This window comes from Leopardus geoffroyi, chromosome C2, assembly GCF_018350155.1.
Source record: "Leopardus geoffroyi isolate Oge1 chromosome C2, O.geoffroyi_Oge1_pat1.0, whole genome shotgun sequence".
NCBI classification, from domain to species: Eukaryota; Metazoa; Chordata; class Mammalia; order Carnivora; family Felidae; genus Leopardus; species Leopardus geoffroyi.
Genome location: NC_059333.1, coordinates 71,449,314 through 71,469,640, shown reverse-complemented (window position 1 = coordinate 71,469,640; position 20,327 = coordinate 71,449,314). Strand labels below are relative to the sequence as shown.

The window sequence follows — 20,327 nt, the reverse complement described above, 5'->3', positions numbered from 1 at the left end:
CTCCAAGCTAGTCTTCCAGCAGGCCTGTGTCCCCCACCTTTACTGTGTGTGGGTTGTATACCCTAACATCTCGTATCTGTTTATTCTAATTCATTATTTATCTTTTTAATTTATAATTTATATCCCTACCTATTTCCCAGAAAAGGAGCTGAAGCAGCTTATAGTAAGATACATATTTCATGCCACTGCCACCCCAACAAAAACACTAAAGTGATAACAAATCTAAAAGGCAGAAAGGAACCAACCTGTGGAACTTCACTGTGTCTATATTATGCTAGACGCTTTATAAGCATCGTCTTGGAATTCTGACTGAACACTTTTGCTCATAAAGAGTTTTTTCACTGTAGACAAATGATAGAATCAGGAACATTACAGAAATTACTGAAGTTTTAATGCATCACAATAACTAAGCCCTTGACTTTTTTCTAGTAAGAAAGAGCAAGAAGAATCTTCATAAGCCTCCTAGAAATACTTCCCACGAAAAGTTTCTCAAAAGAAGCCCTAAGTCAACAGTATAGTCCTAATTCAGGGTTTGCAAACTAATACAACAGGCAAAGTGAAAACACCAGGCAGCACCTGGAAATGTCCAAATAAGAAACAACCTGTAGATGAGTTCTCTGCGCTGGTAAAATGTTTTCAAGTCCACCTTCCCAGCTCCAGAATACCAGAGGAAAAGGCAGGAGAATGTCACTTTTTCTTGCCTCTCCGCTTGTTCTTGTCTTTGCCTTTACCTTTGGAATCCTTGATATCCTCTTTGTCCTTCTTAGGCATTTTGAAACCACCAAGTTCCCTCCGTACCATAGTGCCTCGCCACCAGGCCTGGAGCTAGAAGAGAAAGGGGGAGTGAGTACAATTTATAGCTTGCCTGATAAGCTGCATCCTTTCTGCAGAAGGGAGTTGTTTTTTCCTAAAGTTACTTCTGTCTGAAGAACGGTGTCTGTCTGAAACATGGAAGCGGCCATGCCTGCTGTACCTACAGCAATGCTGCCCTGCGGTGCAGGACCCAGAGCTTAAGCCACAGAATCTAAAGTTCTCAAGGACTGAAAATAAAGAAAAGGAATCTGATAAGGCCAGTCTTTTCCTTTACACTTAAAAACCTGACTCCCTTGTACTGTTTCTCTTTATGAATGGCCAAATTCCCCACATCTAAACCATTTGATCCAACAGGGATGTTAGCTGGGACACAGGCAAAAGTAAGCGTTCAGTCAAAAACGTACGGATAATTTAGATGGCTTCAATAGGCTCCCTGGTGCATTTCTTGGCTTCAGTGATTGATTAAAGGACTGATTAAGGGATCCTCTTCCAAAAAGGATCTCGATAGCTCTCTTGAATATTTTAGTCATAGACACAACTGTTCTGAATACGGTCTGCGCTACTTCAAAATCAGACTAAGCCCTAAAAACTGGAAGCAAATCCATTAGTGAAAACAAAGGTGGTCTTCAGCTAGTCTTTACATTTTTGCTGTAAATCAAAGAATCCTGCCAAACAGGAAACACCATAGAAGCTCAATAAATCCTTGCTAACTGTACATCTGACACTCTCCTAATGGAAAGCTCATATTTGGGTTTGGATGCCTGGTTCTGAATGTACTTTAAAGCTTACTTTCTTAATCTACCCCATAATATACATCACAAACTACTGTTTACACACTGTAGGATCTCTCTCAGCAGACACACCTCTTTCAGAGAGCAGGGCAATCCTCTCAACAACAGTTTGGATCCAGCTGATGTTATTTTTGCTTGAAAATATTCCCCAGAATCTGACCTACCAGTTTCAACATCACTAATATTCACAAGTCCATATAAAACTAATGTTAATCTTTTTTTTCTAAACTGCTCTTTATTCCCTATACCTTTTTTGAAAATAGCTCATCAGAACCTAGAAGATAGGCTGGGCTAACTTCTATAAATAGAATTTTAAGAAGCTCCTCTAGGGGCACCTGGCTGGCTCAATCAGTAGAGCATGTGACTCTTGATCTTCAGGTCTTGAGTTCAAGCCCCACACTGCGGGCAGAGTTTACTTGAAAAAATAAATTTAAAAAAGAAGAAGAAGAACAAGAGGCTCCTCCAAGAGCTGTTTCGATTATTAATAGCATTCTTAAATTTGACCTCTGGGCACAAGTTCTAGCTCCAGCTTCCCCTGCTAACCACCACCTTCCTCCCTGATTAAGAGGTGGGGATGTGTCCTTTGCTATGTTAGCTCTCTCCCTGCACCGAGGACTATAGTCAAATTCCAATAATAACAAAAAGCCATGCTTCCTTACAGATCTCCCATCCATGCTTCATAACAAAGGAGAGATACTTTGTGTTCCTCAGTGTTAGGCCAGCTATGGGATTGAAGGTGCCCTAAGATGTCAGTTCTGGCTTTCTACCTGTAAGACGCTCTTGAGTTCCAAGTGATCCTGTTCTATCTTCTTCCTGGTCTTCTCCTTTTCTATCCGATCTTCAATGATGACCTGTTCAAACTCCCTTATCTATAAAGTAGACATTAATCGTAGGTTATAAGACTGTCTTGACAAGGTGTGGCCCAGCCAGCCCTGCACTTTTAATATAAAATTTGAACATAAAGCTTGCCAAATCTAAAGATAAACCCAAGAAAAAAAAGTTTACTGGATTCCTAAATGGTAAATACTCATATATTAACTTTATAATTGTCACCCCCCCCCGTTTTTTCAGTTTGAATAATTCAAATTTGCATAGTCTTGCATAAAAATGAAATACTAACTTGATGTGTGATTAGTGACCTCAAAATAATGTAATTTTTTTAGCTCCTAGAATGTACGCATACAAACAGCAGCAGCCACCTTTTAAAAGAGAAATTTGGGAAATTTTACATTTATTCAATGATGAAACCATAATCAGAGCTTTTTAAAAATCATAATTTACAGATTATCTTCAGAGACCATAAAATAGAAATGATAAATTAGTATCTAAAGAGGTTGTTGTGAGCATTAAATAGGTTATAAATGTGAAATACTAGTAAAGTGCCTGGGACAGAGCAAGCACCATGTAAGTGTTAGCTGCTGCCATCACTGTCCCCATCATCGATGTTGTTACCATCATCATCACAGGATAGCCTCTCAGTGATTTACAGGCACACCTCCACTTTGTCACCAGAAACAGCAGTACCCACCTACTATAGCTCGGCTACCACCCACTCCTTGGTGCTCAGTCTTACACTGTCAAGACTGTTTCCTTACCATTTTTGCAAGGTCTTGAAGGTGTGCTAAGTCACTGGCCTTAGCAGATTTGAGAGCATTTAGTTCATTCTGTTTCATTTCTGTGTCCTTATCAAATTTCTCCATCCAGAACTCTAGCTTCTCCTCAAGTTTCTGTTTGGAAAGAACATTAAAACATGGCTCCACCAGGCACAAAACCTTATATACTGTATGAAATCATTTATATAAGGTTCAAGAACAGGCAAAACTTTTCTCTCGTGGTAAAAGTCAGAATCGTGGCTCCTTCTAGGGGTGGCTTGCTTTATTTGATTGGGAAGGGGGCACGAGGGAAATTTCTGGAATGTTGTAAATGTGCTATCTGGGTGGTGGTGGTTCCAGGAGTTTATATATGTAAATGTTCATCAAACTATATGCTTAATATTTGTATATTTAATATGATTACTCAATTTAAAAATAGGGGGAAGAGGCCCTGCCAGGTGTCTGGATGAGGGAAATTGGGAAGGAATAAAAGATAGGTAGAAAATTCTGAAGGATAAGGGATGGCATCAGACATCTCTTTGATTAATAACAGTAAATACCAGTTGGGAAGGGTACAATGTCTTCAGATTCCTAAAAACTAATCAATGTGAATCTAAGATTCTATAACCTAGCCAACCTTGCATTCAAATGTGACAGAAACAAAGAACATAACTGGTCTTTCTAAAAGAGTTGCTCAAGAGTATATTTTAGCCAAGTAAAATGAAAGAGATAGTATGTGGGAGAAACAATAAAATGTATATTTAAGCTACATAATATACTTTTTAAAATTAAATCATAATCTAACTAAAATCCCAAATTAGGCAGTGTAGTCTCATGGAAGGAGCACAGACAGGTTCTGAAGGCAGACTGCCTAGGTTCAGCTCCCAACTCTGGCACTCAAATAAGTTAAATTCTCTAAAGCTTCACTTCTCTCATTTGTAGAAAGGCAACATATAAGGAATGATTTCACCATGGGACATAGAAGAGGAAAAGAAGAGGTAAGTGAAAGCTTTGCTTTAATAAAGACAAGAAGATACAGGTATTAACTAGACTTAAGAAGAAGAGTAAAGTATAAATATGTATGTTCAAATGCTAAGGGTTACCACTCCAAGCACAGAATGTGTAACTTCCAAACCCCTAGGTCACATACTTGAAGTACCTCAAGAAGGAGACTTTAGGTGGTACACTTACATGGGATTTTTAAAAAATATGATTCAACTAATCATTCTGATTAAGTTAAAGAGAACATACCAGTTTGATGCAGTCATGTCTTTAACATCTTTCTAACTCTTGTTAACACATTTTTTAAAGTTTATTTTGAGAGAGAGAGAGAGAGAGGGAGAGAGACAGGGAGGGGCAGAGAGAGGGAGAGAGAGAATCCCAAGCAGGCTCCGCACTGTCAGCATAGAGCCTGACTGGGGCTCTAACTCGAACCATGAGATTGTGACCTGAGCCAAAATTAAGAGTTGGAGCCTAACTGACTGAGCCACCCAGGTGCCCCAGTTTTTTTCTAAGTTTTTTGTTTTGTTTTGTTTTGTTTTGTTTTGTTTTTTGAGAGAGAGTGAGCGTGGAGGGCAGAAAGGAAATCCCAAGCAGGCTCAACGCTGCCAGCCAGAGCCTGACCCAGGGCTCGATCTTATGAACCATGAGATCATGACCTGTGCTGATACCAAGAGTTTGACGCTTAACTGACTGAGCCGCCCAGGTGCCCCTTTTTCTTTTTTTAACAAAAAGAGAAGAGTCTCCAGGCAGGCAAGAAAAACTGGCTAAAATGTAATCACATCATTTGGTATTTATTGTACTTCTATTTATTTTGATTTCTACTTACGACAAATGGTACTGGTTTTTCTTTCATAGTAATAATATAAAAATCTTAATTGAAAATAAATTGATATAGTTGTTTAGGTGAGTAATTATGTACAAAACAGTACAATGCAGGTGGTATGCAGATATTATAAAACTGTGAAAATGGTGTGCAAATAACAAGTTTGCACTAGAGAGCAAGAAATTGAACAATAAAAATGCCATGATTCCAACAAAAGGAAAGAAACAACAAAGCTTGAAAAGCAGGGAACAGAGGATGGAAACAGTAAGTAGAAACAAATGAAAAATTACAATAAAAACAAATTGAGGTAAATTTCCCTATCAAAATAGGAGATTTTTAAAAATCAATCTATGAAGTATTTATAAAAACCACAGCTAAAACTATATAATCAAAGCAAAAAGAATGCAGGTTTGGCATTAATATCTGGCAAAACAGAACTCAAGCCAAAAATATTAAATAAGAGAAAAACATTTTATACTGAGAAAAACATGCTCTATTATTATATTACTGTTATGAAGTTTTATACTCATGCCATTTTGGAATATATAAAGCAAACATTATTAGAAATATAAGGGGCGCCTGGGTGGCGCAGTCGGTTAAGCGTCCGACTTCAGCCAGGTCACGATCTCGCGGTCCGTGAGTTCGAGCCCCGCGTCAGGCTCTGGGCTGATGGCTCAGAACCTGGAGCCTGTTTCCGATTCTGTGTCTCCCTCTCTCTCTGCCCCTCCCCCGTTCATGCTCTGTCTCTCCCTGTCCCAAAAATAAATAAACGTTGAAAAAAAAAAAAAAAAGAAAAGAAATTGACAGGTCCACAATGATCTTGGGAGACTGTCACACTTCTCTGAAATTAATAGCCCAAGTAAATCAAAATAAGTAATAATATGAAGAATTGGACAGACTTAGACATTTATACAAAACTTGTACCTAACAGAGAATACACATTCTTTTCAAATACCCATGGAATATTCATGTAACTTGAGCATATATTAAGCCTAAATAAGGGCTCAACAGATTCCATCAGGCACTAATCTTACGTTTTAGGAGTGTAGACCTCAAAGTGTTGCTGTAAGCAATAGAAAGCCTAGGGGCACCTGGGTGGCTCAGTCAGTTAAGCAACCAATTTGATTTCTACTCTTGCTTTTGGCTCAGGTCATGATCTCAGGGTCATGAGATCAAGCCCCCCATAGGGCTCTGCACTGACAGTGCAGAGCCTGCTTAGGATTCTCTCTCACGCCCTTTCTCTGCCCCTCCCCCAAGCTCTCTCTCTCAAAATAAACTTTAAAAAATATGTTAATAAGGGTTAGAAAGATGTTAAAGACATGACTGCATCAAACTGCTATGTTCTGCCTGCTTGGGATTCTCCCCCTGCCCAGCCCCTCTGCCACTCATGCATGCTCTCTCTCAAAGTGAACTTTAAAAAAAAAAGAAATACACTTTTAAATAACTCATGGGTTAAGGAAATAACAAATTATAATGCCTATAATTTATTTAAAGGCGTGAAAAAGGTAAGGTGGATTAATGGAGGAAGGATGTATAGATCTGTGATGAAGCAAGAAAAAAATGTTAATGGTAGAATCTACCACTACTGGGTGGTCACTGTAGAATTCTTTTAACTCTGTGTATGTTTGGAAATACTAATAATAAAATGTTGGGGAGAAATAAATAAATTAGAAATTATTTAGAAGGGAAGGGGCACCTGGGTGGCTCAATTAGGTGAGTATCCAACTCTTGATTTCGGCTCAGGTCATGATCTCTTGGGGTCTGTCAGATCGAGCCCTGCATCGGCCTTTGTGCTGACAGCACGGAGCCTACTTGGGACTCTCTCTATACCTTTATCCCTGCTCCTGCCCCACTCGTGCTCATGCACGTTCTATTTCTCTCTCTCTCAAAATAAATAAACACTTAAAAAAATTATTTGGGGGGCGCCTGGGTGGCGCAATCGGTTGGGCGTCCGACTTCAGCCAGGTCACGATCTCGCGGTCCGTGAGTTCGAGCCCTGCATCGGGCTCTGGGCTGATGGCTCAGAGCCTGGAGCCTGTTTCCGATTCTGTGTCTCCCTCTCTCTCTGCCCCTCCCCCGTTCATGCTCTGTCTCTAACTGTCCCAAAAATAAATAAACGTTGAAAAAAAAAATTAAAAAAAAAATTATTTGGAAAAAAATGACAACGTAAGCATTATGTATCAAAACCTGTATACTGCAGCCAAACAGTAGTCAGAAAATATGTTGGGTTACATGTGTATAGTAGAAAATAATAAAATTTGAAATAGGTGAATTGAGCTTTTAAGAAACTAGACAAAGATTAGCAACATAAGCTCGAAAGAAGTATAAGAAAATAATTACTGAAAATTAAAGCAAAAACCAATGTGAAAGGGAAAAGATTTGCTCGATAAGGCCAAAAGAGAGTTTTTGTGAAGACCAATAAAATGGTCAAAAGTTTGACAAATCTCAGCAAGAAAAAGGGAGAAAAGATACAATTTTTTAAAAATACAGATGAAAATGATAACTATAGAAATAAAGGAAAATTTTAAATTGTAAGAGACTTTGGAGCATATTTTTATACTAATAAATTTGAAATGAAATGTTTAGATAAAACAAATCATTTCTAGGAAGGCATAAGTTACCAAAAATGACTCAAAAAGAGACTCTTTACATGAAAACATCAATAATCATTTAAAAAATTTAAAAAGTAGCCAAACTTCTCCCCTTGAAGATGATACCCAGACAAGACTGTCTACGACTAAAGTTTACCAAAGTTTGAAGGAACAGATAATAATCTATTTGCTTTATTTATATTTTTAGGTTTCAGAGCATAAAAAGATAGAAAGCTTCCCAACTCAAGCTGCTAAACTAGCATAACTGATAGCAACGTAAAGAACACCAAAAAATAAATCCAAAGGTCAACCTTGTTTATGGAATATATAAATACAAAATAAAAATCTACAAATCAATCTAGCAGTCTGGTAAAAGAATAATATATTAAGAACAAGTAGGGTTTAACTCAAGAACTTATTTATTTTTTAAAAGAAATTTTTTATGTTATTTTTGAGAGAGAGAGAGAGAGTGGGTGTGTGTGTGTGTGTGTGTGTGTGTGTGTGTCTGTGTGTGAACGGAGGAAGAGGCAGAGAGAGAGGGAGACACAATCTGAAGCAGGCTCCAGGCTCCAAGCTGTCAGCACAGAGCCCAACGGGGCTCAAACTCATGAATTGCAAGATCATGACCTGAGCAAAAGTTGGATGTTTAACTGACTGAGCCACCCAGGTGCCCCTATCCCAAGAATTTAAAAATGACTCAACATCAATAAATCTATTAATATATTTTACTTTATTAAAAAATTAAAAGCCCGTATCATCTCAATGGATGAAAAAAATCCATCTCATAAAACTTGAATACTCATTCTAGATTTAAAAAAACAAACAAACTCAGCAAGACCAAAAGGAAACTTCCTTAACTTGATAAACGTTTATCTACCATAAGCCTACAGGGTACACTTCATACAATCCCCATTCATGCCAGTTATCAATTTATTGCCTCTCAACTCTAAAATGCATCCTTCACCAGCCAGTTTTGTCAACCTGGATGCTTGCTGTAAACAGTTCTCTTTTGCCAGCTGGCATAATGCTAAATTTTGTCAGTAGAGGTCGCTGGAGGGACATGAGGGAGGGAGCTGCTCCTTGATTCCACTGTGCTTCATCGTTTGTTCCTGGGGCAGGGCTGGCAGTAGCATGTGTGTGGGACATTTATGCCACTTGTTCACCAACAAGTTTTATTGGTACAACAGGAGGATTCTTGCTTACCAATCAGCCCACAGTTCCTGCTTGCCAGGTTTATCCCACTAGCTATGATCCTGCTCTGACCCCAGGCAACAAAGCAAACATCTCTGTTTATTTCTTCCTTGGATACTGTCCTTCAGCCCTAAGATGTTCTTTAGAGTTCTCTTATCCTTTCTTTGTAGCCAGTCCCTTATTATCAGTTAATGATTCTTTTGTTAAGTGTTCCCTGCTGAAATTACTGCTGTGGTTTCTGTCACCTAACTGAACCACGTTACAAAATTGGTACCAAAAATAGTTTCTCTCCCACCTTCTCATTCATATGTCTTACTAAGGCATCCAAAGTCCTTGCCAATTCCTGTTCATCAGATACAATCAACATAACACAGTGGACAACTACAGTGCTTTATAGAAAGTCAAAGCAAGCAGTATCTCTGCAGACCACATTATAGCAGAGAACAGGAGAACTGACATGGCCCTGATGTGAGCCTGTGAGGGTGTACTGTTGGCCCTGCCAGGTAAAAGCAAATTACTTCCAGACGTTTTTTCACACTGGGTTAGAGGCAAAGGCTTTGTTCAAGTTAAGGTTAATAGGTGCCTACCAAATGCCAGTGGCCTTCGAAGAAGTTCTTCAGTCAAGATACTACATCTGCAAGTGTAGCTGCAATTGGAGTCATCACCTGATTACACTTAAAGCAGTTCACAGTCATTATCCAAGATCATGCAGCTCTACAGGCTACACAGCTGAGTTAAATAGGAATGTGATAAGCATCACTACCTCTGCTTCTTTCAAGTCTTTTTTTGTTGGCACTAATTTCTGCAGTTGCGGCAGGGGCACAGCATTTGCTTATGATTTACTGTGTTGGCAGAGAGGGGAAGTTCCAGAGACTTCTACTTGGCCCTTACTACCATAATGGCCCTTACTCCATAGGTCAGAGAGCCAATGTGGAAATTCTGTCTGTTGCCAAGTATGTCTACTCCAATTATACGTTCAGTAACTGGGGAAATAACCACAGGGTGGATCCACAGAACAAGTGGGCCCAGAGTCCATCAGACTTAAGACTCCATCTATCACCTGAGCACTATAATCCCTCATTTTGAGTAGGGACCATTTGAGTGCTGTTTTGGGTTCCCAGGAGTTAATATCAGTTCAAAGCCAATGCTCAGTAATCTGAAAAAATCTGGATATTTTCTTTTTTCCAGTGCATAGTAACTCTAACAAATAGCCACAGTTCCGTTTGAGTAAGTAGGCTTAGAGGAAGATTCGCAGTCTACGCCTGCAGTAATGCTGCAGAGTTCATCCTCAGGGGGACCTGTCCCCTTCAATTAAGGGGCTTTGGTCTTTGAATTGACTTATATCTGGAAATCAGAGGAAAAACCATGACTCTTCATTGTGGTGGTTCAAATCAGGGTTTTGGCTACTAGACTTGGACTTTCTGTTATATACATCAAGTAATTCTTTATCAGGCTACTCACCAATTTTGCTCTTAGGGATACCACGATTAATTAGCCATTGCTAAATATCCCTATGGGCAAAGGCATTTCTGATTTCCAGTATATCCTTGCTACCCTTCATGGTAAATGTGTTCACATGTCTTTAGCAGGGAAGTGCTGTCACATGTCCTCTGGCACTCCAGGGCCCCATCCTCCCCACTGAAACCAGAGAAGCCATTTCAATGATGACATCACCCGTGATCTTACCTGGCCTACACAGGAAAGCAACCAAAGACCTTTCTGAGGATATAGGTGCTCCCCTCACTAATGTATTTCTCAATGCCTTCGTATAGGAGTGTCTTCTAGGAAGAAATGTCTCACAGAAACTCGTTACAGGTATAGATAGGTGTTCAGCGACAGATTTGTAGATCACACAAATTCACTCTGATATTCCTATTTCTCCTCCAAATCATAGCAGGAAAGTTCTGGCATCTCCACCTCATTAAATGTGGGCCATTGTTGAATCCAGGTTTAAAGCAACTGTTAAAAGTCACCTCCAGCTTCACAAGCTATCACACTGAATCCACAATCTCTAGTAAGTATATCCATATCAAGGAACATGACTCAATCTAGCATTATATTCTACCCTCCTTGGTCTAACACCCTTAGAATCCATTCCCAAACATGTCTCCCAGGTTTCTGCCAATATATATTAGCAAAGTCTCGTAATTTGTTAGGTGTATAAGCCATTTCCTTCTGAATTATAGTTATCCGAGTTACCTGTATCCCTGGAACTTGCTGAGATTTGACTCTAGTTATGGATCCTGGGACAATAGGAGTGATTTGTGCTGGGCCTTGAGAGTGAGCATCTGCCTCAGATGAAGTTATTACCACAGCATTTTCAGGAAAAGTAAAACTAATCTCCTCAGACCCTGGAGGGCAGACTACTTCCACTGGTAAGGCAGGCTGAGTTACTTGGGGGTTCAAGATTATCAATTACATATGAATTCATCCAGATATTCCCATTCCAAGTTTTGGGGCCCCATTATTTCCCAACGAATGCCCTAACTTGCACATGAGAAATGTGGCATGCCCATGAACTCATGTGCAATACTGACTGAAATACCATTAAAACCAAGAATAGAAAAACAGTGCCCATTATCACTACTACTAATCAACATTACACTTGACACTCTAGCTATACAATAAGCCACAAAATGGAAACAGACATATATTTGACTGCAGTCAAAAAGATTTCTACCTAGAAAATCTAAACAAATCAACTGAAAAACCATTAAAACTAATATGAGAGGACATAACGAATCTACAGCAATATGCAAAAATGAATAGCCCTTCTATATACCATGCATTTAGAGACATATAAGAATGTTTACCATTGTTATAATAGCAAAACTTGGAAACAACCTGGATGTCCATGGTCAGAAGAATGGTTAACTAAATTTTGATATGTCCCCTCTATGGGATATTATATAACAGTTGTACTTCTATAGGAAACATTAAGACAAAGTAAATTAAAAAAAAAAAAACAGAATCTGGAATAATATATATACTATGATATCATTTATGTCACAAATATAAATAAATAGAAGGATAAATACTAAAAACATGTAAGTACTTAGGTACATACACAAGTATGTATGTGAAAGAAAAAGATGTGGAAGAAATCTTGGAATGAGGAGTGATTAAGAGAGCTTTCACTTTTTAAAATCTATGTTTCAAATTTTATTTACTTTTTTAAATATTTATTTATTTAGAGAGCGTGAGCAGGGGAGGGGCAGTGAGGATCCCAAGCAGTCTCTGTGCTATCAGCTCAGAGCCTGACACAGGGCTTGAACCCACGACCTGTAGCATCATGACCTGAGCCGAAATCAAGAGTTGGACACAACCAACTGAGCCACCCAGGTGACCCTGTGCTGTTTCAAATTTTAATTGAAAAGTATTTATATATTACTTGTGTTATTGGGCTGAATATCTAGGAAACACTGACTTCATCCATCCATTATCCATCTATCCACCAACTCATCTGATTATTAAACACGTGCTAGCTATGTATCTAAGAGTTGAACAGGTAACATGACACATAATCTTTTTTGCTTTGTTTTGTTTTTTGAGAGAGAAAGAGAAAGAGGGGGGAGAGAGAGAGATCCATATTCTTTTTTTTTTTTTTGAGAGAGAGAGAGAGACAGAGAAAGGGGAAAAGAGAGAAGATCCAAAGCAGGCTCCACACTGTCAGCACACAGCCCAACGTGGCGCTCGAACCCACAAACTGGGAGATCATGACCTGAGCCGAAATCAAGAATCAGACACTCAACTGACTGAGCCACCCAAGTGCCACCATGGTACATAATCTTAAATTGCTGGGGTATAAAACCCTGTACCTAAGAGCCTACCAATTTTTTTTTTTCAGTAAAGTCCTGTGAGATAGAATCTATAAATTCTATTCTTTCACCACAAATTTGGAACTGTTTACTGAAAATCCATTAGCTTTCTCAAAGGCAGACTGAATCTTTTTTCCTTATTCATCCAACAGAGATATTTTGAAAAACTCCACTCATCTTAGTTGATTATTAGTATTATAATTATTAATTAAAACCATTTCAGTCACATGTAATTCACACAAGAAGAAATAAGATGAATAAGTAAATATATGAAAAAATGGTCAATTCTATTAGCAAAAGGAAGCAAAATAAGACAACTCATTAAATTAGCACTTTAAAAATATGTAAAATGTCTAATGTGGTTGAGGATACCTTGAAATTAGTGTCAGCAATTCACATTAGTGATGGTAGTGTAGATTAGAACGTATTAGCAATATTTATCAAGAGTCACAAAATACCAGTCTCTGCACATAGATCAGTGGAACATAATAGAAAACCCAGAATTGGACCCATAGTTATATGGTCAACTAATCTCCAACAAAGCAGGAAAGAATACCAAATGGCAAAAAGACAGTCTCTTCAACAATTGGTGTTGGGAAAACTGGACTTTCTTACACCATATACAAAAATAAGTTCAAGGGGCGCCTGGGTGGCGCAGTCGGTTGGGTGTCCGACTTCAGCCAGGTCACGATCTCGTGGTCCGTGAGTTCGAGCCCCGCGTCAGGCTCTGGGCTGATGGCTCAGAGCCTGGAGCCTGTTTCCGATTCTGTGTCTCCCTCTCTCTCTGCCCCTCCCCCGTTCATGCTCTGTCTCTCTCTGTCCCAAAAATAAATAAATGTTGAAAAAAAAAATTTAAAAAAAAAAAAAAAAGTTCAAAATGGATGAAAGACCTAAATGTGAGACAGGAAGCCATCAAAATCCTAGAGGAGAACACAGGCAGCAATCTCTTTGACCTCACCTGTAGCATATTCATATTAGACACATATCTGGAAGCTAGGGAAACAAAAGCACGAAAGCAAAAATGAACTACTGGGACCTCATCAAGATAAAAAGGTACTGCACAGAGAAGGAAACAATCAGCAAAACTAAAAGGCAACAATGGGAGAAGATACTTGCAAATGACATATCTGATAAAGGAGTACTATTCAAAATCTATAAAGAACTTACCAAACTTAACACCCAAAAAACAAATAATCTAGTTAAGAAATGGGCAGAAGATATGAATAGACATTTTCCCAAAAAAGATATCCAGATGGCTAACACATTAAAAGATGCTCCATATCACCCAACATCAGGGAAATACAAATCAAAACCACAATGAGATACTACCTCACACCTGTCAGAATGGTTAAAATTAACAACACAGGAAACAACACTTGTTGGAGAGGATGTGGAGAAAGGGGAACCCTCTTATACAATTGGTGGAAAGGCAAACTGGTGTTTTCTACTCTGGAAAACAGTATGGATGTTTCTCAAAATGTTAAAAATAGAACTACCCTATGACCCAGCAATTGCACTACTAGGTATTTACCCAAAGGATACAAAAATACTTATTTGAAGGGGCACATGCACCCCCAATGTTTTTAGTAGCATTATCAACAACAGCCAAATTACGGAAAGTGATGAATGGATAAAGAAGATGTGGTATGTATACATTGGAATAATATTCAGATATCAAAAAGAATGCAATCTTGCCATTTGGAATGATGTGGATGGAGCTAAGAGTGTGTTATGCTAAGTGAAATAAGTCATTCAGAGAAAGGCAAATACCATATGATTTCACTTCTATGGAATTTAAGAAACAAAACATATGAACATAGGGGAAGGGGAAAAAAGAGAGAGGGAAGAAAACATAAAAGACCCAGACTTAGGGTTGCTGGAGGAGAGGTGGGCAGGGGATAGGCTAAATGGGTGATGGGCATTAAGGAGGGCACTTGTTGTGGTGAGCACTAGGTGTTGTATACAAGTGAAGAATTACTAAATTCTATTCCTGAAACCAATATTACACCACATGTTAACTAACTAGAATTTAAATAAAAACTTTAAAAGAATAAAATAAAACAAGAGGCAAAAAACAAAAAAACAAAACAAAATACTAGTCTCTCTGACATAATACTCTCATACTTGAGATTCACCTTTAGTAAATAATTGCAATGAAAGAAAACAGTTATTTGGGCAAAGCTTTCATTACTGCATTATATATAATAATGAAACCTTGGAAATAATATAAATATCCCAAATAAAGGGTAATAAGTAAACTATGGCATGACCATTCAGTAGAACATTATAAAACTATTTTATTTTATGAAGATAATGTAATAACATGAAAAAATGAGTGAAAAAGCGATTGACGATTAAAAAAAAATCTTCCCATTGCCACGTAGTATTCCATTGTGTATATAAACCACAGTTTCTTTATCCATTCATCAGTTGATGGACATTTAGGCTCTTTCCATGATTTGGCAATTGTTGAAAGTGCTGGGATGAGCACTGGGTGTCGTATGGAAACCAATTTGACAATAAATTTCATATTAAAGAAAAAAATCTTCCCTCAACTAAGAGTATGTTATTTTTATAATTTTAAAAATCAGTAAATTTTATTTTAAAATTATGACTATGAGGAATCTAGGAGCAAATTTTATAATGCTAAATGATAAAGGCAGAAGATAAAATATTTAACCTGTACTCAAATTACAGCTTTATAAAATATTCATTCATATGGATAACTGTGAGACAAGACATGGGCTACAATTCATTCACTAGGCTGGTAGAATTATGGTTGATTTTTTACTCCTTAAAAAATTTCTTTCCCGGGGTGCCTGGGTGGCTCAGTCGGTTAAGTAAGCCTCAGGTTAAGGTCATGGTCTCGCGGTTCATGAGTTGGAGCCCCGCATCAGGCTCTGTGCTGACAGTTCAGAGCCTGGAGCCTGCTTCGGATTCTGTGTCTCCCTGTCTCTCTGCCCCTCCCCTTCTCACACTCTGTCTCTCTCTGTCTCTCTCTCTTTCTCAAAAATAAATAAACATTTAAAATTTTTTTCTTTCCTTAAAAAGATTTTTTTTGCCACCCTTGATTTTTTTGTAAGTGGAACACAAATAAATCAGAGGACAGAAAACTTTTGGTGACCTACCTGCTGCTCCTTTCTAAGGAACGTTTCAATTTCCATATGAATCCGATTCTCTTCTTCGGTTTTCAACCTTAGTTTCTGTGAAAATAAACCAATATCAGGAATTCTTGCCAGTAGGGTTTGGAATGAGAAGTTCTCAAGATTAGAGTTGTAGCTGTGACAGTATTTCAGGTTTTCTTTACCAACTGGAGTCCCAAGAATCCTACCACATCACTCTGGGGCAACAAATCAGTTCCCTTTAACCCAATTTGTGTTCATGGATGGTGCTGAGCCATGTGTTGGGCATTATGCTGAACACATGCCAGTGTCCAGGACATAAGAACCATAATCCAGTTGCCTGGAAAGTGATGTCATTTAAGGAGAGAAAAATGTTTCAAGGGCACAGTGTTCTTAGGCCTAAAAAAGGAAATTCCAGAGTGTAAGAAGTTTGCAGTCAGAGTCATATACCACACCCATCGAGGAAGTTTTCCAATAAGTGAGGGACCAGAGAAAGCAGTCCTCCTGAACATGGATGACACTACTAATGTTTGCTCCTTCTCACCTACCTATTGTTCTTTTAGTCATTTAGTCTTCCTTTTCTAATGAGGGTCTACCCCTTGTTTGTTTCTCCTGGTATTTTTCCAGTGGGATTTCCCATCTCTAAAATTTAGGTTTGAATGAATCTCAGCACGCTTGATTTTATATTTCTTTCTCCTTTTTTTAAGTTTATTTATTTATTTTGAGAGAGAGAGCATGCGTGTGTGTGCAGAAGTCGGGGAGGGGCAGAGAGAGAATCCCAAGCAGGCTCCATCCTCTGTGTCAGGCTTAATCTCACAAGAGCCGAAATCAAAGGTCATGAAAGCTTAACCAACTGAGCCACCCCTTGATTTTATATATACATTTTAATGTTTATTTATTTTTGAGAGAGAGCGAGAGAGAGTGTGTGGGAGCAGGGGAGGGTCAGAGAGAGAGAGGGAGACAGAGGATCTGAAGTTGACAGCGTAGAGCCCCATGTTGGGCTCGAACTCACAAACTGAGATCGTGACCTGAGAGGAAGTCAGACGCTTAACCAATTGAGCCATTCAGGAGCCCCGATTTTATATTTCTTAATGGGGGATAAAAGGTACTTGTTGGGTAAAGAAGGCAGCAGCAAAAACTCACAATAAGTATCTTGTTTTGGGGCGCTTCATTCTGTTTTTATTTTTAATCTCAAATGTGAAAGCTGCAGGAAAGATAGAGCAAAGATGAACAGAGGAGCCCTTCCTCCTCTGTTAGGTGAAGCAGTATGAGGAGTGACAGCCCAAATGCCACCTACTGTGTTCATTCTTAATGTAGCAGTGATTACCTCTATCTCTTCCAGCAAGAGCTCCTCTGTTCTATTACATTTCTTCTGGGTCTGGGAGATCTGCAGCTCAGTGTTTCTCTTCATATAGCGATTCTCCAGGTTGGTTTTTGCCTTCATCTCTTGCAACTGGTCCTTGAGGTGAGCAATATATTCATTCCGACTCTGTAGAGGTAAGACCAGGCTTCTAAATTAAAATACATTCTACTTCCATTCAGTTCAGCCAGTGGCTAAAGTCTACCTTCTGTATTTATAAATCAACAAGGAACTGATCCATTTTTCTGCCATCTCACTACAGGAAAGTTAGCCAATAATCAGGGATAGTATAAATGAAAATGAAAGATAAGTTAGCACCAGGACTGTGAGATTCTTTCCTAAGTACACTATTTGGGTATATATCTTTGGGTATATATCTTTGTATCTACAAAGATTTCCCATTACTATCTCATTGTGGGAGAAAGAGCACTGATCTAAATGATCAAAAGAACTGTCTTGCCATGCAAGCCCTCAACAGCTATGGTAACCTGGCCAAGTCAGTTAAACTCTCTAAGTCTTACCTTCTATAACATGAAAGCATTAACATCTGCCTTGCCTGGTATATCTTAGCAAGTGATTATAAGAAATTGAATGGAGGATATATGAAAATTCTTTGCAGGTCACAAAGTGCTTGGCAATTTTAAGGTTTCAATATTCATTAAAAAAATATTCAGGGGCACCTGGGTGGCTCAGTCAGTTGAGAGTCCAACTCTTTTTTAAAATTCTTTTCGTGTTTATTTTTAAGAGAGAGCGAGTGACACACACAAGCAGGGGAGGGGCAGAGAAAGAGGGAGACACAGATTCTGGCGCAGGCTCCAGGCTCTGAGCTGTCAGCATAGAGCCTAACACGGGGCTCAAACCTACAAACCGTGAGATCATGACCTGAACCAAAGTTGGACACTTAACCAACTGAGCCACCTGGGTGCCCCAAGGGTCCAATTCTTGATTACAGCTCAAATCATGATCTCAGAATTGTAGGATCAAGCCCCGTGTCAGGCTCTGCACTCAGCATGGAGCCTGCTTAAGATTCTCTCTCCCTCTGCCCCTCTCCCCGACTCATGTGCTCTCTCTCTCTTTAAAATAAATTTTTTTTAAAAATTCATTCAGTATCATACTAAGTTAAACAGTGGAGATCTAATAGACATGGTCCTTGCCCTCATAGACTTTACCATCTAGTGATAGAGATGTGATTAAAAACAAACTTTTTGGGTGTGCCTGGGTGGCTCAGTCGGTTAAGCATCTGACTTTGGCTCAGGTCATGATCTCATGGTTCATGAGTTTGAGCCCTGCATCAGGCTCTGCACTGACAGTGCTGAGCCTGCTTTGGATCCTCTGTCCCCCTCACTCTCTGCCCCTCTCAGCTTGTGTTTTCTCCCTTTCTCTCTCGAAAATAAATAAATATTTTTTTTTAAAAAACTTTTTGAGGCGTGTGGCAGGCTCAGTTGGTGGAGCATGTGACTCTTGATCTTGGGGTTGTGAGCTCGAGCCCCACATTGCGTACAGAATTACTTAAAGATAAAATATTTTAAAAACAAAAGCAAAAACATTTTTAAAGGTGCAAGGTATGTAAACTTTTCTTAAGGTGCAAAACACTATTAAAGAATAGAGCAACATTTTCTCATGAGAGAAAATAATAAAGGAGACCTACAGGGGTGCCTGGGTGGCGCAGTCGGTTAAGCGTCCGACTTCAGCCAGGTCACGATCTCGCGGTCCGTGAGTTCGAGCCCCGCGTCGGGCTCTGGGCTGATGGCTCAGAGCCTGGAGCCTGTTTCCAATTCTGTGTCTCCCTCTCTCTCTGCCCCTCCCCCGTTCATGCTCTGTCTCTCTCTGTCCCAAAAATAAATAAACGTTGAAAAAAAAATTAAAAAAAAAAAAATAAATAAATAAAGGAGACCTACATTAGATTGGATGGTCTAAAAAGGATTCTCTGGGGCACCTGGGTGGCTCAGTCAGTTAACCACTTGACTCTTGATTTCAGCTTAGGTCATAATCTCATGGTTCATGAGTTCTAGTCTCACACTGGGCTCTGCACTGACAGGGTGGAGCCTGCTTGGTATTCTCTCTCTCCCTGTCTCTCTCTGCCCCATTAAAATGTGCATTTTAATTTACATTAAAATGTAAAATATGTACATTTTAATACATGTATATAAAAAATAAATAAGAAGAATTCTTTGAGAAAAGAATGTTAAATCTGACACCTGAAGGGTAAGTATGTATGTCACATGAAAAATGGGGTCAAGGAAGATTCTCAGAAAAAGGAAAAATAAATGCCCAAGTCCTGAGGCACGAAAAACCTGGATACATTCCAGGGACTGAAAGAAAACTCTAGAGACTATCCCAGCAACAGTTGAGAGTGGGACAGGATGAGGTTGGAGAGGTAGGTAAGAAGGAACCATGCGGGACCTCAGGCGCTATTAAGTTTGAATTGTATTCCAAGTGCCATGGGAAGTTTTGGGAAGGTTTTAGTCAGGGCGAAACATTTCATTGTTTGAAAAGAATCAGACACATCATGAGTCATTTCACAGAGAGATGATCAGTTAGCTGACAGCACAGCAAGCAAACACAACTAGTAATAAAAATGCAATGCTTTATCAGAGATCTCGGTTTCTCTAAATACCAACCAATTTTAGTCTTACCACGTAAGCTGGGCAGAGTAAATTCTAAGTATTAAAAGAAACAAAGCAGAAATCGGTCAAGATCATCCACAATAAAAAATAAATACAGTTTAAAGGATCATAGGCCCCTCCGGGTGCCTTGGCAGGTCTGTGGGGTTGAGCCCCACATCGGGCTCTGTGCTGACAGCTCAGAGCCTGGAGTCTGCTTCAGATTTTGTGTGTCTCTCTCTCTGCCCCTCCCCTGCTCACACTTCTCTATCTCTCTCTCTCAAAAATCAACACTTAGAAAAAAAAAGAAAATAAGCTGTAATTTAAAAAAACCCATTTTTTAAAAGTAAAATAAAGGCTCATAGGCCCCTAAAATTAGTCAGAAAGGAATTCTTCAAGTCATTTTGTCTGACTTCTTGGTGTAACTCTATGGAATCATTCCAATTATAGAGCAGTTATTCCACCTGTATCAAAGCCACTCCAAAGAGATGTGTATTTCTGGCAGAGAATATGCTACAAAGCCTAGCTGATAACACATCTCAGTGCTTTTTAGTCTCTTAAAAGTTGTGGGCAATTAACCTTAAGACTTTCCTCAACTGTAAAACCCTGCCAGTGCCTCAT

The 20,327-nt window shown here is 39.0% G+C and overlaps 2 protein-coding genes across 6 annotated transcripts in view; one reads left to right on the top strand and one right to left on the bottom strand.

The window, feature by feature from the left end:
• The window catches only part of LRCH3 (leucine rich repeats and calponin homology domain containing 3), a 148,265-nt gene that overhangs the window by 120,324 nt on the left and 7,614 nt on the right, over positions 1-20,327 (top strand). For 2 of the 3 annotated variants that reach the window (XR_006718380.1, XR_006718381.1), the window contains exons 21-23: positions 768-843; positions 4,139-4,194; positions 10,698-10,817. The gene's annotated coding sequence lies outside the window, so the exon portion shown is untranslated. The remainder of the gene's footprint in view (positions 1-767; positions 844-4,138; positions 4,195-10,697; positions 10,818-20,327) is intronic. The other variant, XR_006718382.1, reaches the window with a different exon arrangement.
• Positions 375-20,327, bottom strand: part of IQCG (IQ motif containing G) — a 55,941-nt gene continuing 35,988 nt past the window's right edge. For all 3 annotated transcript variants that reach the window (XM_045502402.1, XM_045502403.1, XM_045502401.1), the window contains 5 exons: positions 17,071-17,232; positions 15,750-15,824; positions 3,200-3,331; positions 2,372-2,473; positions 375-825 (listed from right to left, as the gene is read on the bottom strand). In XM_045502402.1, coding sequence (XP_045358358.1) covers positions 688-825; positions 2,372-2,473; positions 3,200-3,331; positions 15,750-15,824; positions 17,071-17,232 — 609 coding nt within the window. In that variant the 3' untranslated portion in view covers positions 375-687. The remainder of the gene's footprint in view (positions 826-2,371; positions 2,474-3,199; positions 3,332-15,749; positions 15,825-17,070; positions 17,233-20,327) is intronic.